Genomic DNA, 17,904 nt, shown 5'->3' on the forward strand with positions numbered 1-17,904 from the left:
GGGAGAGCAAAGTTGGTGCTAGCCAGTTAGCCAGGATCTTAATGCTGCAGAGGGGTGGAGGGCTCAGCTGGAGGGAACCTGCAGCAAGGGCCGGAAACATTTTGCTTGGTAAGTGGTTTTGGCTGTAGGAGGAAAATCTGATTAATTTGTGTATTTGTATTAAATGCTAGAATTTGCTAAAAACCTCTGCTCAAAAATGTGATACATTTACAAAGTATTTTATAGTAGTGCCCTAGAAAATGCTGTTCTTGGAATTCATTCTTAAACTGTTTTGTTTTTTTTTTCCCCCGCTACATGGTAACCATGGAAACATATCACCTGCAGAAACAAAAGATTTTGAATTTTCACAATTTTTGCCCAGTTTTAATTTTTCTTATATTGTTAATACCTGTTATATTTCATGCAAGCAGGACACTATAGGTCCTGTGGTAGTTGCAACATTTTAGATTACTTGCTGGATAAAGTTTAGCAAGAACTGTAGAGGGTGGTACTGCACAGCTGAACCTTAATTCCTAATTGTCTCCCCAGAGTGGCCTCTGTTATATTGTATTTCTGGCATTAGCAGGATTCACTACCTCTGAACCAGTACTTTGGTATTTAAGAAAAGAACAAGGGAGAAAGACTGAACATTGGATTTGGAAATAAAATTAATTTTATTATTTCTAATAAAAATAGAAGAAAGTGAGTCTAACTGTGGCAGTTGTGTGCAGCAGAGTATCTACTGCTCAGAATTCAACAAAGATTGGTGTTATCTCTGGTAGCTGAAAACCTGGCTCCTGTTCTGGTTTGTCTGAATCTGTCACATCTCTTGTGCAGGCTGTTGCTGTATAGCCAGCCAAGTAAAGAGGTGAACATTAAGTAAGATTTCAGCTTTAACTGGCAACTTAAAATTAAAATTATGTCCTGTAGCACTGAAAACTAAACTAAAAATAAAAAAGAAAAAGGCTGGGCTCTTACCTGTTGCAAATTTGCTTTTATAAAATTAACAAAACACTGTTTAGCTCAAGACTTCAAAATCATGGACAGGATTAAAATAAGATTTTGCCTGTGTTCCAAACTGGAGTTGTAATGGGTAAAGGCAATTCATATTTTATAATTGCTGCATGTTTTAAATTAACACTCTAACGTGCTTCTCCAAAGATCAGATTCTAGTGCTCTCTTCTAGTCTTTAGGCACTACAGCTGTAACTGGTCTTAATTTGCTGTTTATCCTGTTCCTCTCCCCTTTTCTCCATGTTTTTTTCCATGCCCTTCTCTTTTTAACTTCTTACCAGTCCTTTCCAGTATTCCACAGAAGTGTTTACAGTGCAGTCAGATAATTAGCACTTCCATTTAAATAGCAAACTTGTATGCCATTAATAATTCTTACATGATCATGCATTTACTAAGAAATTTTAGGTTTTGTATTTCAGCAAATAGGCTCTTTCAGAACTGCTCCATTGGTCGGCTTTTTGGTTTTGGGGAGTTTGGGGTTTGGTGTTTTGTGTTTTGACTGAAGGAAAGTTCTTATCCATTGCAGCTGGTAAGTTAGTTTGCTGTCCATCACCTGTTTTTATCATAATTAGTGTCTAAACAGAAATATAAAATCAAAACCCTTCTGTAAAAGTAAACTGTGATAAATGGGATATTGAATGGATGCAGTTCATTAATCCAGCCTAGGCAGAAACAGACTCCTCCTTGCCCGTCAGTTCTCCCTGGGTGGAGCAGTGGGTGTTCCTCCCCAGCCACGCTTAGACCTTATTTCCCCCCATTTTCATATGGTGAGAAACAAAGCGTTTGGGTTTTGTGGACAGTCTGTTTCAATGATACCATTTTAGTTCCTGCTTTGAAGTGTTTTCCAGCTATTAAAATGTTAACTGGTGCTCACACTGCCTTCTCTGAGTATATAATGATACTTAGTGCTTAGCCATGTTCATTTTGAAACACTTGCCAGGGTGGAGAAACCTTATTTTGAGCCTTGAGATATCATTAATGCTAATCAAAAGAGAAATTTTTAAAAATTAAGACAAGTGGTTAATGGTCCAAGAATGGGACTTGAACGGGAATCATCAGCTTCTCACTTGCTTCTGAAATGTTGGTACCATTACCACAGGATTCACTGAGTCATCTATATACGTCTTGATAAGGTTTAAGGCTATAAATACTGTTTTTATAAAAATGAAATATGCATATACATTTACCAGAATCTCTTCATACATATTTATTTTTCAATTAAATTATTTAATTAAATAGTCAATTTAACTCCAGACTTCAAATTATATTATATTACAGTTTTGGAGCAAAATTTGAATTGTATTTTGATAAAGGGCATTTTAAATACCAGGCAGAGATTGGCATTTTGCACAGCAGATGGGGGTTTGTAGTGTTGCCCAGTGTTTAGTCTTAATCTTGCTTTCTTGCCGTGAATCCTAGCCAAATACTTTTTTTTTTTTTTTCTTCCTACAAAAGATAAAATTCTGGCTTGCTGGCTCTTGGGGGAGATGTGTTTGAGAATAACAAATACAGTGCATGTGGGAGGTGGGAGAAAGGCATGGTAACTCTCAGGACTGCTCCATCTGGGACCCCTTTCCCTCTGACATCATTGCAACCCTGCAGCCGAGAGGTCCTCAACCTTTTAATTTTTTCAGGAACTTTCCTCTGATTCACTTGCTCTTAAACTGTGATTTAGGACAAAGTAGTCATTGTAGTACTCACACCCTTTGTTAACAATTTTTTTATAAGCCTGCTAACTAACTTTCCATACAAAAGTTAACCAATAAAACAAGCAGAAGTGTCGTGAACTGTGTGATTATACTGAGAAAGCAATCTGCTGTTTGGGGGTGTTTTGGTTTTGTGTGTGCTAGAGGTTTTTATGTTTGTTTGCTTATTTATTTTTAATACCTCCTAGTATGCTGGCATTACTTTGGAACCTCTGGATCTTGGGTTTTCTTCCCTTAGAACTCTGTTCCAGCAGACTTTTCTGCTTGCCATCGTGTTGCCTTGCTTCTGCTGCTCACAGAGAGCTGGGGCTGTGCTCTGGGTTTGTGCTTGCCTGATCTCTGCACTGCTGGTGCATCTTCTCCGGTTCCAGCTGGTGCCCTTCCTGCCATGTCTGGTTGGTTTTGCCCCTGCCGTGGCCCTTGTTGTGCCAGTGCTGCTGCCTGTGCCTTGCTGTCTCCTTCCAGTACCTTCCTTTCCTGTGCAACTGCTTTTTGTCCTTTGGTTTCAGCCTCCCCTGCAGCTCCTGCTGGAGCAGTGAGCCCAGGCTGAGGAGGGGCTGTTGCTGGTCTGTGATACACTCCTTGAACCCCCCTCATCTTCACTCAGCCATACGAGTGATCCTTGAGCTTCTGTGTCTGGGGGAGCCTGTATATCCACATATCTTTCCTGGGTTGTTTTTTTTGACAGTCTTACAAAACTAAATCAGACTCGTGTGGTGACTGTACCAGATCCCTGTATGCATTCCAGTTCGCACACAGCAGCTCCAGCTGTGCAGTTCAAACTTTTCAAGTTGTTGTTGTTGGGTAATGGGACTGAAATTTGATTGTGAAGTGGTTTTGGTGGGGGTTTTTTTTTGGTTTTTTTGGTGGTTTTTTTTTTTTTTTTTATTTGGGTAGTTTTGGGGTTAATATAGGTTTTTTTCTGTGTTTTTTTTTGTTTTTTTTTTTTTTTTTGAGACTTCTGCTTGCCATTTCTGTGCCTATCCACCACATGCCATGCAATTCACACATGCTGTCTTCTGGAACAAAGTGCTAAGTAGTGGGAAGATCACCCGATTACAGGTTTTATTGTGATCCAGCATGCTGTGATGAAGATAGATACACTTTTGTTAGCAACAGTTCCTTTGGTGTGTGTGTCTTGGAATAGATTAATTATTAAAGATGCCAACTTGATCTCCTGAAGTTTTGTAAGCTGTGCTTATTTCTGTGATGCATGGTCTTTTTTTCATACTGAATTTAGCTGCCTTTGGTGGATTTTTTTTCTGCCTTTGCTCAAACATTCTGTGATTTAGCATGAGTCATTCTGTCTATGTGGGAAAGGGCTGTTTTATTACAGGGTCCGTTCTTGAGTGGGGAGGGGAAAGGGTGGAATGTATTTGTGTTTTCTATGTGTTTGTTGTGGAAATGCATAAAACTTTTTTTTCTTCTTCTCTTTCTTTCCTCTCTCCATCATCTCATCTGTGTGGGTGAATGTTCCTGCAAACCCTTGGGGAACCTATAGAGACGTTTGGTATGCTCATTCCTTCATTAGTGCCCAGAGTCACAGATGCTAGGTACAGTTTAGACTAGAAAAGCAAACAAGAGCCACATCGGCACAATGTCAGGTGGCTAAAAATGTGCACTTGAGCAAAACTTCCAAGTCATCATCTCTTCCCTGTTTGTTTGCATCATACACTGATTTTGATTCTGCACTCGAGGAGTAGAAAGGAAATGTGTTCTCCTGTAGCAAGAGCTACTGTTTTGTGATTGAGATCATTTTCAAAAGTACCTCTCCTGTTTCAAGTTCCAGGTCCTATTTTGAGAAATGACTGAGGTGTATGCACTGAAGTTGCCTAAGTTCTGTTTGAGAGCACCTCTTGAATTGTGTTGAGGTGTAGGAGCTCAGGTGACCTCTGAAAGTGAGAACAAGGCACAATTTGACCCACTCTCTCATTAGGAAGAAGCTGTAATTCTAATATAACACATCAAAAAATATAAGATCGTTTTTAAAAGATAGTGATTTTAAGATAAATGGGCACCACTGGGTAGCTTTATTTTGCATATATATGTTCAGTGCTGCTTTTGAAGAAAAGAGAGCCAAAGTAAAGTAGAATAAGGTAGAAGTTTTGTTGCAGGAGAGCTTGTGGCTTAGTGATATTCTAGAAATGAGAGATTTTTCTCACATATCCACAATTTAAGTATTTCCAGCGGGATTGCATTTATTTCATAAACAGCATTCTTTATTCCGTAAGTAGAACAGAGACAGAAATGACTATGTAAATGTCATTGTATATTTTTGTAAATACTGAATAGTCATATTTCAGTGCAAAAATATGGAAAATTTAAATTCTTATTTATATGAACAACAGAGATAGCATGAGGGATATTTAAGACATATGTACTGTAATAACTTCAAAAAAATGAGACCAACTCCTTCATGTTTTGGTTGAGCTGTACAGTGTTAGAGTTACTGTTCACTTCTAAGCTGCGGCCGCTCCAGTTTGGAGGCTCAGCTTTTTGGTAATCTTACTGATCTTCCAGCATTTTTTTCTCATCATTAAGAGGAAATAATACTTGTGCTACTCTGACATGTTTGAAAAACTATCAATATTCATCACTTGATCCGCATCATCTCTGTTCTCCTAATGGAAGAAGGATCATCATACATGAATTTGGACATCGCTTGTTTCCTTTTTTTGTGTTGAGAAATTATTTCATGCCACAGGAAATCCTGTCCTTTTCTCAAATTAGGATCATTAAAAGTCATTACATGAATAACCTCTATAATTTAAAAACAAAGGAAATATTTTCCACACACAGGATAAATATGTAAAAATTTTTTACTGATTAGCCACTAAAATATTTTTAACTCTCAGCGAGTTTTAATACCATTTTAAAATAGTTCCTTTGATAAAAACTGTGTTTTTATTGCTCTGCTTAACCATAAGTTTAGGATACTGAGTCTGTTCCTCCTCTGTGATATTGCTCTTAAAATAAAATTACTGAGTGGATATCATACTTTGAACGCTTTCCTAATGTTGAGGTCTGCCAGAACTTTTGACAACTTTCCTGAAATTTCCGTTGTATTTGCTGCTCCATCAGAGCCAGTGATGATGGGAGCCATAAACCTCCCTTCAGTGTTTTGTGATAATCAAATCTAGCACACCTGAGAGGGTGGAAAAAATAATAAAAAAAAAAATATCATTCATGACCAGCCTTCTCCAGAGCTGCTTTTGTTTTTACTGCTGCTGGAACTTAACTGGTATAAGAAGAGAATTTTTAAAAAGTTTTGTCAACATTAGTATTCACTGAAAAGTACAAAGAAGTTCCAGTTCATCAGATTATTGTTTACAGCGTGCTATAAACCTCATTTTTTTGACTGTCAGAATGCAAAGTACAGTTACAAAAATGCATATTTCTAGATATTGCCCAGAGTAATTGTGGCATATTGCTGTGTGTTTTTAGCAATCGCTTGAGGCAGAGCGTCACAGTACAGAAAATCCACTGTTATTAACTTTGTATTATGTGAAATGATTCAGAGAACAAAAAACCAGTATGATATTTTCTTCTTGGTTCTGTGACTTTCAGAACCACAGCAATGTCTGAAACCCCTCCCGTTAATGACTGTGTGTGCAGGAATCTGCACTGATGTGGCTGAGCATTGATATTCAAAAAAAAGAACAGCTGAGAGATGAGCTGAGCAAAATATGTTGGTGCACATTTTAAACAGTCTCCAGAATTTTGCCATTATACATTCCTTCAGTTTCAATGGAAAATCAGTATTAAAACTGCATATTCTCTGACTGTGGGCATGCTTAATGTGCAGTGTTGTACCCCTGTGCTTTACCTTTGCTTGCAGTAATGCTGTCCCTTTGGTTCTTGAGCTTGCAAACAGCTTTTAAATAAAGGTGATGAGGGGAAAAAGCAATGAGATTGACATTACAGTCAAGCAGCTGAAAGAAAATGCAACGTTTATTTAACAAAAATAGATTAAAAGTCAATCTTTGTGGAATGGCTATTTCTAAATGCCAGGTGTTTGGTTTTTTCCCAGTTGAATTAAGAATTAACATCACCTTAAAGCCTGCTTGCCTATAGAGTATTGTCAGTTATTAGAACTGGCAAAATTTAAGTAATTTTTGTAGAATGATGTAGTTACTCCATAAAGCTTAAATATCGCCTAGAGATATGGTAGAAGTTCTAGAGGCATTGATGCTTGCTTGGTGAAAATAGCATATTATGAGTTGAAGAAAAAGTTGATGATGGAGTTGATGTATTTTGTTAACAAAGCATTTCCATTACCTCCATGATGAATTATATTAATTAAAATGTACTTTTCTGTGTGTTTTCAGTGAAAGAGTTCCTAGCCAAAGCCAAAGAAGACTTTTTAAGAAAATGGGAAAGCCCTCCTCAGGTATCACTCATTTAAGCACTCAATAATTTTCTGTATTGCATTTTTTGATAATGTTATCAGTGTGTTATCAGTTGACTATGAGCAGAAAACAGAAATAATTGTAGTGCCATTTATAAAGGAGTTTCCATTTTTAATGTTGGCTTTGTCACTGCAGTTCATCAGCAAAGACTCTTGGGTCTTTGGATTTGAACTGATGAAAGGTTCCTACTGAACAACAGGTTTTTCTTACGAGAACGGTGTTCACAATCAACATGACAAGACTCCAAATCTATTGGCATGTTTTAGTTGGCTTTTTTTATAACAAGAAGCATTGGCACATCTGTAATTTACCATGCTAGTAATTTCCCTCATGATAGTAAGGGGAATCAAGGGTACTAAAACTACTGCATAGGGCTTGGGGGCAGGTTAAGGAACTTGTTAGAGAGAAATCTGGTACAATTTTAACATGGAAGGTTGGGATTTTGGGGAGGGGTCATTGTTTTAAAGTACCATTTGAAATGCTCTGGCAATGGATATCTGAGAAAATGTACTCAGTGACATTTTTTGCATGTTCTGATGTTCTTGTTTGGGAAGCATGAGGAGGTTATTTATCTGCATGTTAAATTCATGATCAGTTTACTGCTAGATGTTTCTTACTAAGCATGTGTCACCCGTATGAACAAATTACAGAAATGTGATACAATTCAGTTAAGTCTTTCTGTTTTAATGAGTGCAGTGTAAAATCTCTTACTCAAATTTGACAAGTATGAAATTATAACAACGGTACAGTTGGCTATAGTTGTCTTTGATAAATGTAATTTTACTCAACTTTTTTAATAAATGGATTTAATTCATACACTTAAAATTGTCTTTGGGTATTAGGTTGTAAATAATGTCCTTATATCTTTGTACCTGTAGAATACTGCTGGCCTAGATGATTTTGAGAGGCAAAAAACCCTTGGAACAGGATCATTTGGGAGAGTAATGATGGTGAAACATAAATCCACAGAACAGTATTATGCTATGAAGATACTGGACAAACAGAAGGTTGGTGTAATTTACAGTGGGTTTTGTGGTACAAAAGAGTGTGATGTAGACAAAGATCTGGTTGCTGTGGCTGAACTGTGTTGCACATACTGTGCTTTTTCTTATCACACTTGGATAGCAGTGACAATTTAAACGTTTGACTTTCTCTTTTAGGCAGTAGATTCAGTTGTTGGGATTGTGTGGCATTCATACAACAGGCAATAACATTAGCAGCAGGCCAAAGAGGCTCTAAGTAGTATCCAAAGCATTAATAAAATGTTGTCAGGTAAATTCTTTGCATTGCTTATGTAAGGTGACCTATATATTCTTTGGACAAAGCAAAATATAGTTCTGTAGTTTAAATAAACAAAGAAAGAAAGAAACTTTTGCATGGTAGCTCAAAACTCTGGAAGGCTCTTTGGGTCAGAAATTCTCAAAAATTTCATTTGTGAACCACAGTTGAAATTGTTTGTTTGCACAAATAATTTATTTTCCATTCTTGATCCCGTGATCAAGAATGGATGGATCAGGAAGTATGGATGCTGATCCCATACTGTTTCTGTGTACAATTATGTAGTAATCCTGTTGCATCAGTAGTAACTGCATAGATAGAACAGTGGTCTCCCTCTTGGAACAGCTGTCACATAATGGATATTTCCTGTGTCCAAAACTTCAGTGATGTAGTCTGAACCTGTATTGCTGCTCCAGCCTGATTTTTTGTTTTTAACAGCTTATTACTCTTAGATTAAGTAAGCGGTGTTGTTTGGTAAAGTTCAGATTTTAAACAGATTAAATTATATAAATAGATTAATTAAATAGAATTAAAATATAAATAGAATTCGAGAATGTGGAAAAGTATTTTGAAGGAATTTATCATTACAAGTAGTTTTGACAAGTTTTTCAGAAGTGCTTTAGTTAGATTAGTAGATTTAAAGATCCTCAATGTAAGAGCTCTTCTTACTTTGTAAGACACTATACATAACTTTGCTGCTGTGTAACAAAAATCATATTAAGAAAGTATTAATGGGCCAAAGAGAACTTAATAACCAGCAACTAACAAAATCAAAGTCAGCATGGCCTCAGTGTGAACTCCTGCACCTGGGCAATATTACATTTCTGAGTGATTTTATATAATGGAACTTTGGCAGTGACATAATCAAACTGGTTTGCCTGAGTTGCAGTTCCAGTATTCTTCACACGTCATCTGGGGTCCTGGCCCATGAAAAATGGTTCATTTAGTTAAGGATTACTTTATAATGGTCAGATAAGGAGGAATTAAAGTAAACTTTTCTTTTGGTGTCAAATCTGACATTATTTTTTATTTTTACTTGGAACAGCTCATTTTTTTGCAACTAAAGCATTCTTCTCTAACAACGGTTTCTAACTTATGTTTTTTAAAAAATCCACTTAAATTAAAATGACATTCCAACATAGCACAACTGAAAGACAGGCCAGAGCATTTCCATCTGTGTGGAAATGCACCTCCTCATTACCTCAGTGTGGCTGGTGGCCTCCTGTGGGGAGAGCTCTGTAGCATCCACTGCTGCACAGAGAGCCCAGCACCACATTTCACATTTTCAGCTGTTTCATTTTTTATGAATGGCTGAGTTGTTGTCACTGGAACAGTTTATGAAATTACATCTTAATTCAGAAAGCTGCTATAAAAATACTCAAGGATTTTAAAACAAAGTTCATTAAATTCATTACTACCTCTCAAAATTGGAAAGCTATAGTTATAAAATTTTCTGGCAAAAGCAAAAAGTCACATTTTTAACAATTGCAGTGGACTTGCAGTAAATGATTCACAGGATTAAAACATGTTTGCATCCAGACATCAGTCTTCTCTTAGTAAATTAGATGGTTTTGTCTGTAATCAGAAGTCTTGATGTGTTCCTTTATGAAATATCTGCTTTTTCAACTCAACTTAGTTAGCATATATAATTATGTATTTGTATTCTATTAAAAATGTATTAGTAGCTTCCATTAACTGATGAAAAAATAGGAGATGGTTTAGGGAGAACACATTTCTATCACTTATTCTATTATAGAAAATATACAGATGTCTGAAATCAGACAATGGGCAGTCTGCCTATAATTTTTCATTTCCAATTTACTTGAAATAAGAGAAAACATATAGTCTATGCCTTTTGTTATCCAGTCTTAAGCTTGATTCGTCAGGTTATGAAAAAAAAATGTAGTCGATGTTGGTATAGCCAGTAGTTTGTGTATATAGGATATTATTCCTTTGTCTGCCTTGTGATAGAAAGGCTGTAACACACCGTTGCTTGGCTGGTTTCATTCTGTTATGGTTTTTGGAAAGAAAATATTATGAACAAGAGCTGGGACACAGCTGAGCTGTTGGAGAATCTGCCATTAGCAGGATCCTTTGTGTCCCAGGAGCTGGCAGTGGGCAGCCCTGAGCCTGAGCTCAAATATGAGCTCCTGGAGAATCTGCCATTAGCAGGATCCTTTGTGTCCCAGGAGCTGGCAGTGGGCTGGCAGTGGGCAGCCCTGAGCCTGAGCTCCAGGGGGAGCAGGGCTGTGCTGTGGGAGGCCTGGGTTGGTGTTCCCGATGTTCCACAGCACCCTCAGCCTGGGCACTGCTCCATCTCCCCCCACGGGGAGGAGGTGCAGGAAGCAGATGCAGGAAGGGGGCAAAGCTGTGTCTGGCACTGCAGCTGAACACCTCCCAGACTAAAGCCTCAGGTTCCTTGCTTGGATGGACAAGAACATTCCAGTACTGTGGCTTTCCAGGGGTGGAGGGCACACCTTTCACAAATGAGCTGATTTGAGCAAAATTTTTCTTTGGTCACTAAAGGTCTGTGACTCAAAAGAGATTTAGTATTTTTAAGTCACTATTAGTTTTGCATGGCATTTATTTCAAAGCAGTAGTGAGGTTTTTGTTGGTACTACCTTTTTGTATCTAAAAGTTAAATTTAAATACAGTTTCAGTCAGGGTTGAAATATCTTGCTTATTTGTTATTTATAGCAGTTAGATTTGATTTCCAAACACAAAACCAGACTTGTTTGATCACTCTTGTACATTTTCTCCTTGTTTCCTATGGAGAAAGAAAAAAAAAAGTAATTTTACTTGGAAATCATGCCATTCTCAAAATGAGATATAGATAAATTGTGCAGTAGGGATTAAGTAAAATGGAAATAATTGATTATGCAATGTTGGGGTTTGACACAAGGAAACCAATTATTATTGACTGAGAAAGAGCAATGATAGAAATCAGCAACTTGCCCCCGTGTTAGCAGCTTAACATTTTAATGGATTCCAAGAAGTAACTATTGCTTATAAGAATTGAAATTCTGAATTTGTATTCTCCTTAGTTTTCTCACTAATGTGTGAGCTATATAAAGTAAGTCTGTTTACTCCTGTTCACAGATAACAAAATTCAGAATTAAATGTGTCCGACACAGTCTCCTGCCTTTCTTAACAAAGGGTTAAGATCAAAGATTAACAAAGGGTTAAGATCAAATGGATTTTATTGAACTCCTGCAGAAGTATCTCCATTACAAGCATAAGCAATTCATAAGGAAATGCAGAGAGGTTTCCCTTACTATCTTCTATGCTCAGCAAGTAGGAAGAAACACTGTTTGTAGAGTTGTCTGCCAACCGTATTGCACAAGTGTTACTCTTTAAAATGTTGTTAGACATTTTAATCCTTTCTTGGCACTGTTATTGTACTAGTAATCCATAAGGTTTTTCATTATGTAAAGTTACGTAGCTTGCTTTCAACTAATTGTTTAGGACTGAAAAATTTATCAACAACTATAAAATGTCACACTTAAACCGAGTATTTTTTTGTCTCCTAGGTCGTCAAACTGAAGCAGATAGAACACACACTGAATGAGAAGAGAATATTACAAGCGGTGAACTTTCCTTTCCTTGTTAAACTGGAGTATTCTTTTAAGGTAATCGTCACTTTGAAAGTAGTTGCTGGGTTTCAGGGAAGTACCTGCTCAAACTTGCACTAAGCATCTTCCCTCTCTTCCTTCAGGGCCCTTACACACCATTCTGTGCCAGGAACTCACTAATTATCTTTATTCAGATTTACTTTAAAATAGATTTCTTGAGATATATGATGCTTCTTTTGCAGATTTTCAAGAATTTCTACCCATGTTGCTTTATATTTGTCAGGGCCATTGGATGGCTACAATTTTTCATTTTCATTCTTTAGTAAAATACATTCTATGTAGGAATTACAGAAACTGTAGCATGCCTAATGTGTATTTGTGTATGTTTACTTGTTTCCGTAGGACAATTCTAATTTATACATGGTAATGGAGTATGTTCCTGGTGGTGAAATGTTTTCACATCTAAGAAGAATCGGAAGGTTCAGGTAAAAGTATTAATGACATTATTCCTTTAAAAAGGCTTAAGTTGCTAATTTGGAAAGAGGGTTTTATAAAATTTGTTAGCATTGAAGAAAAAATTCTGAAGGGTTAAATGCATTTAATTTACCTCTTTATCAGTAGACCTTAATTAGTCAGGCAGTGAAGAACTTGTAATTATTTCTTATTTTTTGCTTAGTTAATACAGACATTTGTGATCTATGCATTGTGAAATCTTGGAATCCCTATGGATATTGTCACTGAAACTGATGATAGCTTCTAAAAGTAAAATTTGAAGTTTAAGGTCTGCACTGTGGGATACATTCATCTTGATTTGCATGTGTATCTTAGCTGCAAGACTTAAATTTAGGGAATGCATATATCAATTCTAAAACATTTGCTTTTGCTTTTTCTTGTTACACAGTAAAAGAACAGATTAAAAGATGCTTTGTTTGTCTATCCCTGGCAGTTACGTGGTTGCTCCAGTACCTTAGCATAGCACTGGGGTAATTAATATTCTTTTAATTCTTTACAGTGAACCACATGCACGGTTTTATGCAGCTCAGATAGTGCTAACATTTGAGTACCTCCATTCATTAGACCTCATCTACAGAGATCTAAAGCCTGAAAATCTTTTAATTGATCAGCAAGGATACATCCAGGTATGATACTTTTCATATATTTAGGGAGTGGAGTCTTGTCTTACTGTGTAGATTTAGGTAATTCTAGAAAATGTGTTTAGAATAAATGGTCTGAAGCTGTTTGGCAAGTTAGCCTATTTTTGGGGAGTATTCAAATGCCCTGCTGCTTAGTAATGGTTAAAACCATTGGGTTGTATTTCCTCTGACTAAAATTAAGTATGCACAGCGGAGCTGTCTGCAGTTGAGCCAGTTGTCAAGATTTCCCTTGGGGTCTGTGGTGAGAAGTAGGTGATTACACGGCTCTGTTCATCTGACCTATTTTATACGTCTGCCCTAGAACAAGATGAAAGGTGCCCTAAAATATCTGTTTCTCTGCATTGTCTGTATAAGTAGTTTGGGAAAACCAGCTTGGATGTTAACACTGATCCTGTGGTACTTAATGTCTGTCAGATGAATCCCACCCTTGGAGAGTCCTGGCCTTCTCAGACATCTGGAGTAAGAGCTGAGTTGAGGTCTGATCAGAATTTCAGTGCTGCAAACGATGACTTTGGTTTTACAACAGTCTCTCTCGGCACCTTCTCATCTTCCTTTTAACTCTTATGTTTTTAACCTAAATGGCAAATGGGAAGGCAGCGTGTGCAGCAACAAGCACTCTGCAACGCTTTACAGTCCCTAAACTATGGAAGTTCTTTGTTCCTCAGTGTATCACCTTTTGCCATAGCGGAGTCTAACAAGAAAATACTTCATAAAAATGTTCGAGAGAAGTGGAAAGGAATCATATCTTAAACAGCTTATAACTGTAAAATAATTCTGCGTGGAGAGTAAAATAATACTGTAGGGAGAAGATAAATACAAGTTCCTTTGATGTGGTTGGGGAGCATCATTAATGTAAAGCTATGACTGGCTTAGTCCGGAGTTGGCAACTCTCTCTATGCTACAGTTGTGTTTTCCTGCTGGTGTGCAGAGGGAGATTTGTGTTCATTTGTTGATGCTGCACAGGTGCTGCACACTGTTTGTGTGGATGCTGCACAAACTTCATTTTCTTTTTCCATTTTAAAGGCATTACTGTTTGTCCTGTGTCTGTAGTGTATCATTCTTACATAGGCTGATGCGCATTCCCAAACACAGAAATGATTCTTTGCTAACTGAAGCAGGTCTGTCTAGTCAACACGTCACCCACTCTGTTCAGTTCCAGCTGTTGATGCTGTTGTTTCTACCAAAAATGAAGCAAAAGCTGCCTTGGTAGTTTGGAGTTTGGCTTCTTTAATAGTGACACTAGTGTACAGGACAGGGTTACTGTATAATTAGCAACGATTTTCATTGCAGTACAGTATGCTTTCTTGAGGAATGGGTTGAAATTGATACCACGAAGGAGGAAATGAAAGAAAAGGATCCCCAAACAAATAGACTTGGTAGCTTCAAACCAATCACAGAATTTCACATGTATACATGTATTTCACCTGGCTGCTGTATACATTCCACAGGAATATATACGTCCAGGAAAAACCACAGAGTGTGATATTGCACACAGAGTTCTGAAAACTTCTTGCAGAAAACATGACAAGTGAAAGGAAGAATTTATAATGGCCAAGTACTTGCCATTTGTGAATACAATTACTGCTACATTTTTCCCCCAGGGCTCTAGTAAACAAACTTGACTCTGGTGATGCTTTCAAAGATACTCAGAATCAGAACTGACAGGAAGACCTCTTCTATGTTGTCTTATTTCCACACTAATTTTACATATAACCTTTATACACTTATGCAATAAAATTCTAAATTTACAAGACTGTTAGATATCATGACCCTTTTTGTGATTCATTTATTTGCTAAGTAAAGAAATATATAAATATCTTATTCGTATTCTTTAAACTTTCAGCAGTACAAACAGCCCAATGTGAAAAGTATAAGAAAAATGAATAATGTAATTGCAGTGCATGTGGAAGATTAGTAAGCCACAGTTCCCACTGATTTTTTTTAAGTTACACGTAGAAGCTTATGTCAGGTGATAATACCTACTTTATGTTCTTTCTTAATTATATAATGAGAAACCTTCTGTTTATTGAGAACTGAACTAAAGGTACATCTGATAATATGCTACTATGTGATTTGAGAAATAAATTTTTCCTCTAACAAAATGATTTTCCAAAAGATTTCAAAGGTACTTAATTTTAAATTTCTTCGTAGCAATGCACTTACAGTCAATTTATTTCTTCTGACGATAGGTCACGGACTTTGGCTTTGCAAAAAGAGTAAAAGGAAGAACTTGGACGTTATGTGGGACTCCAGAATACCTGGCACCTGAAATAATTCTCAGCAAGGTACTTTGTTACTCAGCCATGCATTTGATGCAGTTAAAATGTAACCACCTAATTGTTAAACTCTGAGGGATAAACAATTGCTGATACTTGGAAAAATCAAATGTTGACCGGTCGATTCTTTATGAATTACATAAAATGCAATCGTTGCATTGTAAATATTTTTTAGGATGGTAAAACTTATGCCAAATCAGCAGTTTTCACAATACTGTACAGAACTTTCTACATATACTTGCCATGTAACTTGTGAGGGGAAAAGAGATCTAAAAAATCTATAATAAGTTAATTAACTAACATCCTTAGCAGAACAACAAAGCTCAGTGATCACATTCTGAAGTGTTAACAGGCTGGAACAGGAACTCCAGAGGTAACAGGAACCACACAGGAGATGAATCAGTAGTCATCACATAACTTGTTGCAGAGTGTTTCAGGTTTAGGGCAGTTTCCATGAAATCAAACATGACAATCCACTGGTTTTACACATAAAGTACATGCACTGTAAGCTTACTCTTGATCCGTTTGTCTGGTACTTGCACTAAGTGTTCAAACATAGAAGAAGTATTATTAATCATATAGCTGTTTAACTGTAGCCCTATATATTTTGCAAGGGGAAAATACAGTTTATAGAACTGCTTATGCAGTCATAATAGTCATAATGCATAATGTTAAATATAAATAGTCATAATGCATAATGTTAAATAGTCATAATGCATAAATAGTCATAATGCATAATGTTAAATCGCACATTTAGAGTGTGGTTTAACTAAATACCTTAGCAGGTCTTCAAAAAGAAACAAAATCCATGTCTATTTGGGGAAAAAATGTTGGTTCTTTGCACCTTTTTTTGCCCCAGTGCAGCTAAAACAGCAGAATAAATTGCAATGCATCTACTACAAATTCTTCGTAGTAGATTCTTCAGAAAAGACTGAATCTGAGCCCTGAGCTTTGTAAAAGATGTCAGGGAACATATATGAAATTGATAGGTTTGGTGGTTTTTTTGACTTTTGTAATACTGAATAGGACCTACTAATGATTTAATGTTCAGGTTTTTAAGATCATATTGTAAATTACTATAACAGCTTATTAACTAAACTTCTAAGCTCTTGTAGCTAGCTCACTGCATATGACAATGAATGTTCTGAAATGCAGATAATCAAGAAAAAAGATGACAGTACACCATCTAGGAAATACTGTGATATTTAATGAAATGTCCCTAAGCTTTGAAGAATTTTCAATCATTCTGTAATAAGAGAGTTTTGATTTTAAGTAAATAAATAAATTGTGCCCATTTCTGTCACTTAGGGATTCTTGTCACATCACTGTAAAGACACTACTGGCACTCATCACACAAATGTGTGCAAAACGTTTCCCTTCTCTCCCTGTTTCACTGGCAGTGCTGTATTAGGGTTTCAGTGTACTGCTCTTGGAATCTGGGACTGCCAGTTTGCTTTGAATTAGGTTGTAAGTTCTGTATTGAACAAACAGTGTAATTGCTTTCTTTGTATTCCATAGGTGTATACTGGAAATCTTAATCTGTGTTAGAAGTGGTACTAACAGTGGGATGTTTTTATCCAGGGTTACAACAAGGCAGTGGATTGGTGGGCATTAGGAGTGTTAATCTATGAAATGGCAGCTGGATATCCCCCATTCTTTGCAGATCAGCCCATTCAAATTTACGAGAAGATTGTGTCTGGCAAGGTAAGTTTGTGTGTTTTCACAAACGCAGCTGTTTGTCTTTGCAGAGCCTGTTTTTTGGTGGAGGACATGCAGAATTTACTGGCTGCTAGACAGCAATTTGGAAAGAACATAGGAAAAGTGTGTAATGTCCCCTTTTTAACTACAGACATTGTAACTTGAGAATCAAAGTTCTAAAAGTCTGCTTCTTGCCTTCAAATTTAAAATGCCAATTACTAAATTTACAGACACTGTGGTATTATATCCCTTCATGCTTGGATTGGAATGATCTGACTATTAACAACTATTTAGCTGTATGCTTAATTTGCCTAGCTATTTTCTAGAATTTTTTTGCGGTTTATGAGAAGCTCTGAAGGATTTCCATCATTCCTAGTAGGTCTCTTTACTTCTGCAGTCGTGTAGTTCAAGACATGTCTAATGTTCTGTTTGGTTTTCATTGTTGTATAAAATTTTCAAAAAGTGTTTCCAATGTTTCCCTATTATTTTTAATTAATATCTCTTACATTTGGTGCCGAATGGCACCAAAATGTACTCACTCTGCAGCTTCTCCTGCCAGCCAGTGTTGTCTCTGTTTCTCTGTGCTCACTGGATCTGTTCCAGTTACTGTCTCCCTTGTCCCTGCACAGACACAGCAGTGCTGCACCAGGTACCTCTGCTTCTAATCAAGGGCAGTACTCAGCAGGCCTGTGGTGCATTGCACTGACATTGATTCTTTTTTAAATCAAGAAGGTTGTTGCTCTTTGAAAGGCTTTAATACTGTGAACCTTCAGCTGTTTCTGTGAATATATGGGAATTAATTTACAAACATCTATTTTT

The 17,904-nt window shown here is 36.8% G+C and overlaps 1 protein-coding gene across 8 annotated transcripts in view; it reads left to right on the top strand.

Annotated features, from left to right (window-relative positions):
* Nucleotides 1-17,904, top strand: part of PRKACB (protein kinase cAMP-activated catalytic subunit beta) — an 83,791-nt gene that overhangs the window by 58,363 nt on the left and 7,524 nt on the right. For 6 of the 8 annotated variants that reach the window (XM_017824888.1, XM_017824889.1, XM_017824885.1 and 3 more), the window contains 7 exons: nucleotides 7,027-7,088; nucleotides 7,986-8,114; nucleotides 11,916-12,014; nucleotides 12,360-12,442; nucleotides 12,970-13,096; nucleotides 15,301-15,396; nucleotides 16,969-17,091. In XM_017824888.1, the coding sequence (XP_017680377.1) occupies nucleotides 7,027-7,088; nucleotides 7,986-8,114; nucleotides 11,916-12,014; nucleotides 12,360-12,442; nucleotides 12,970-13,096; nucleotides 15,301-15,396; nucleotides 16,969-17,091 (719 nt within the window). Of the gene's footprint in view, nucleotides 1-4,199; nucleotides 4,209-7,026; nucleotides 7,089-7,985; nucleotides 8,115-11,915; nucleotides 12,015-12,359; nucleotides 12,443-12,969; nucleotides 13,097-15,300; nucleotides 15,397-16,968; nucleotides 17,092-17,904 lie in introns of all 8 variants that reach the window. The other 2 variants (XM_017824884.1, XM_017824886.1) reach the window with 1 other exon arrangement.

Source organism: Lepidothrix coronata, unplaced genomic scaffold (assembly GCF_001604755.1).
Source record: "Lepidothrix coronata isolate B3197 unplaced genomic scaffold, Lepidothrix_coronata-1.0 Scaffold114, whole genome shotgun sequence".
Classification (NCBI taxonomy): Eukaryota; Metazoa; Chordata; class Aves; order Passeriformes; family Pipridae; genus Lepidothrix; species Lepidothrix coronata.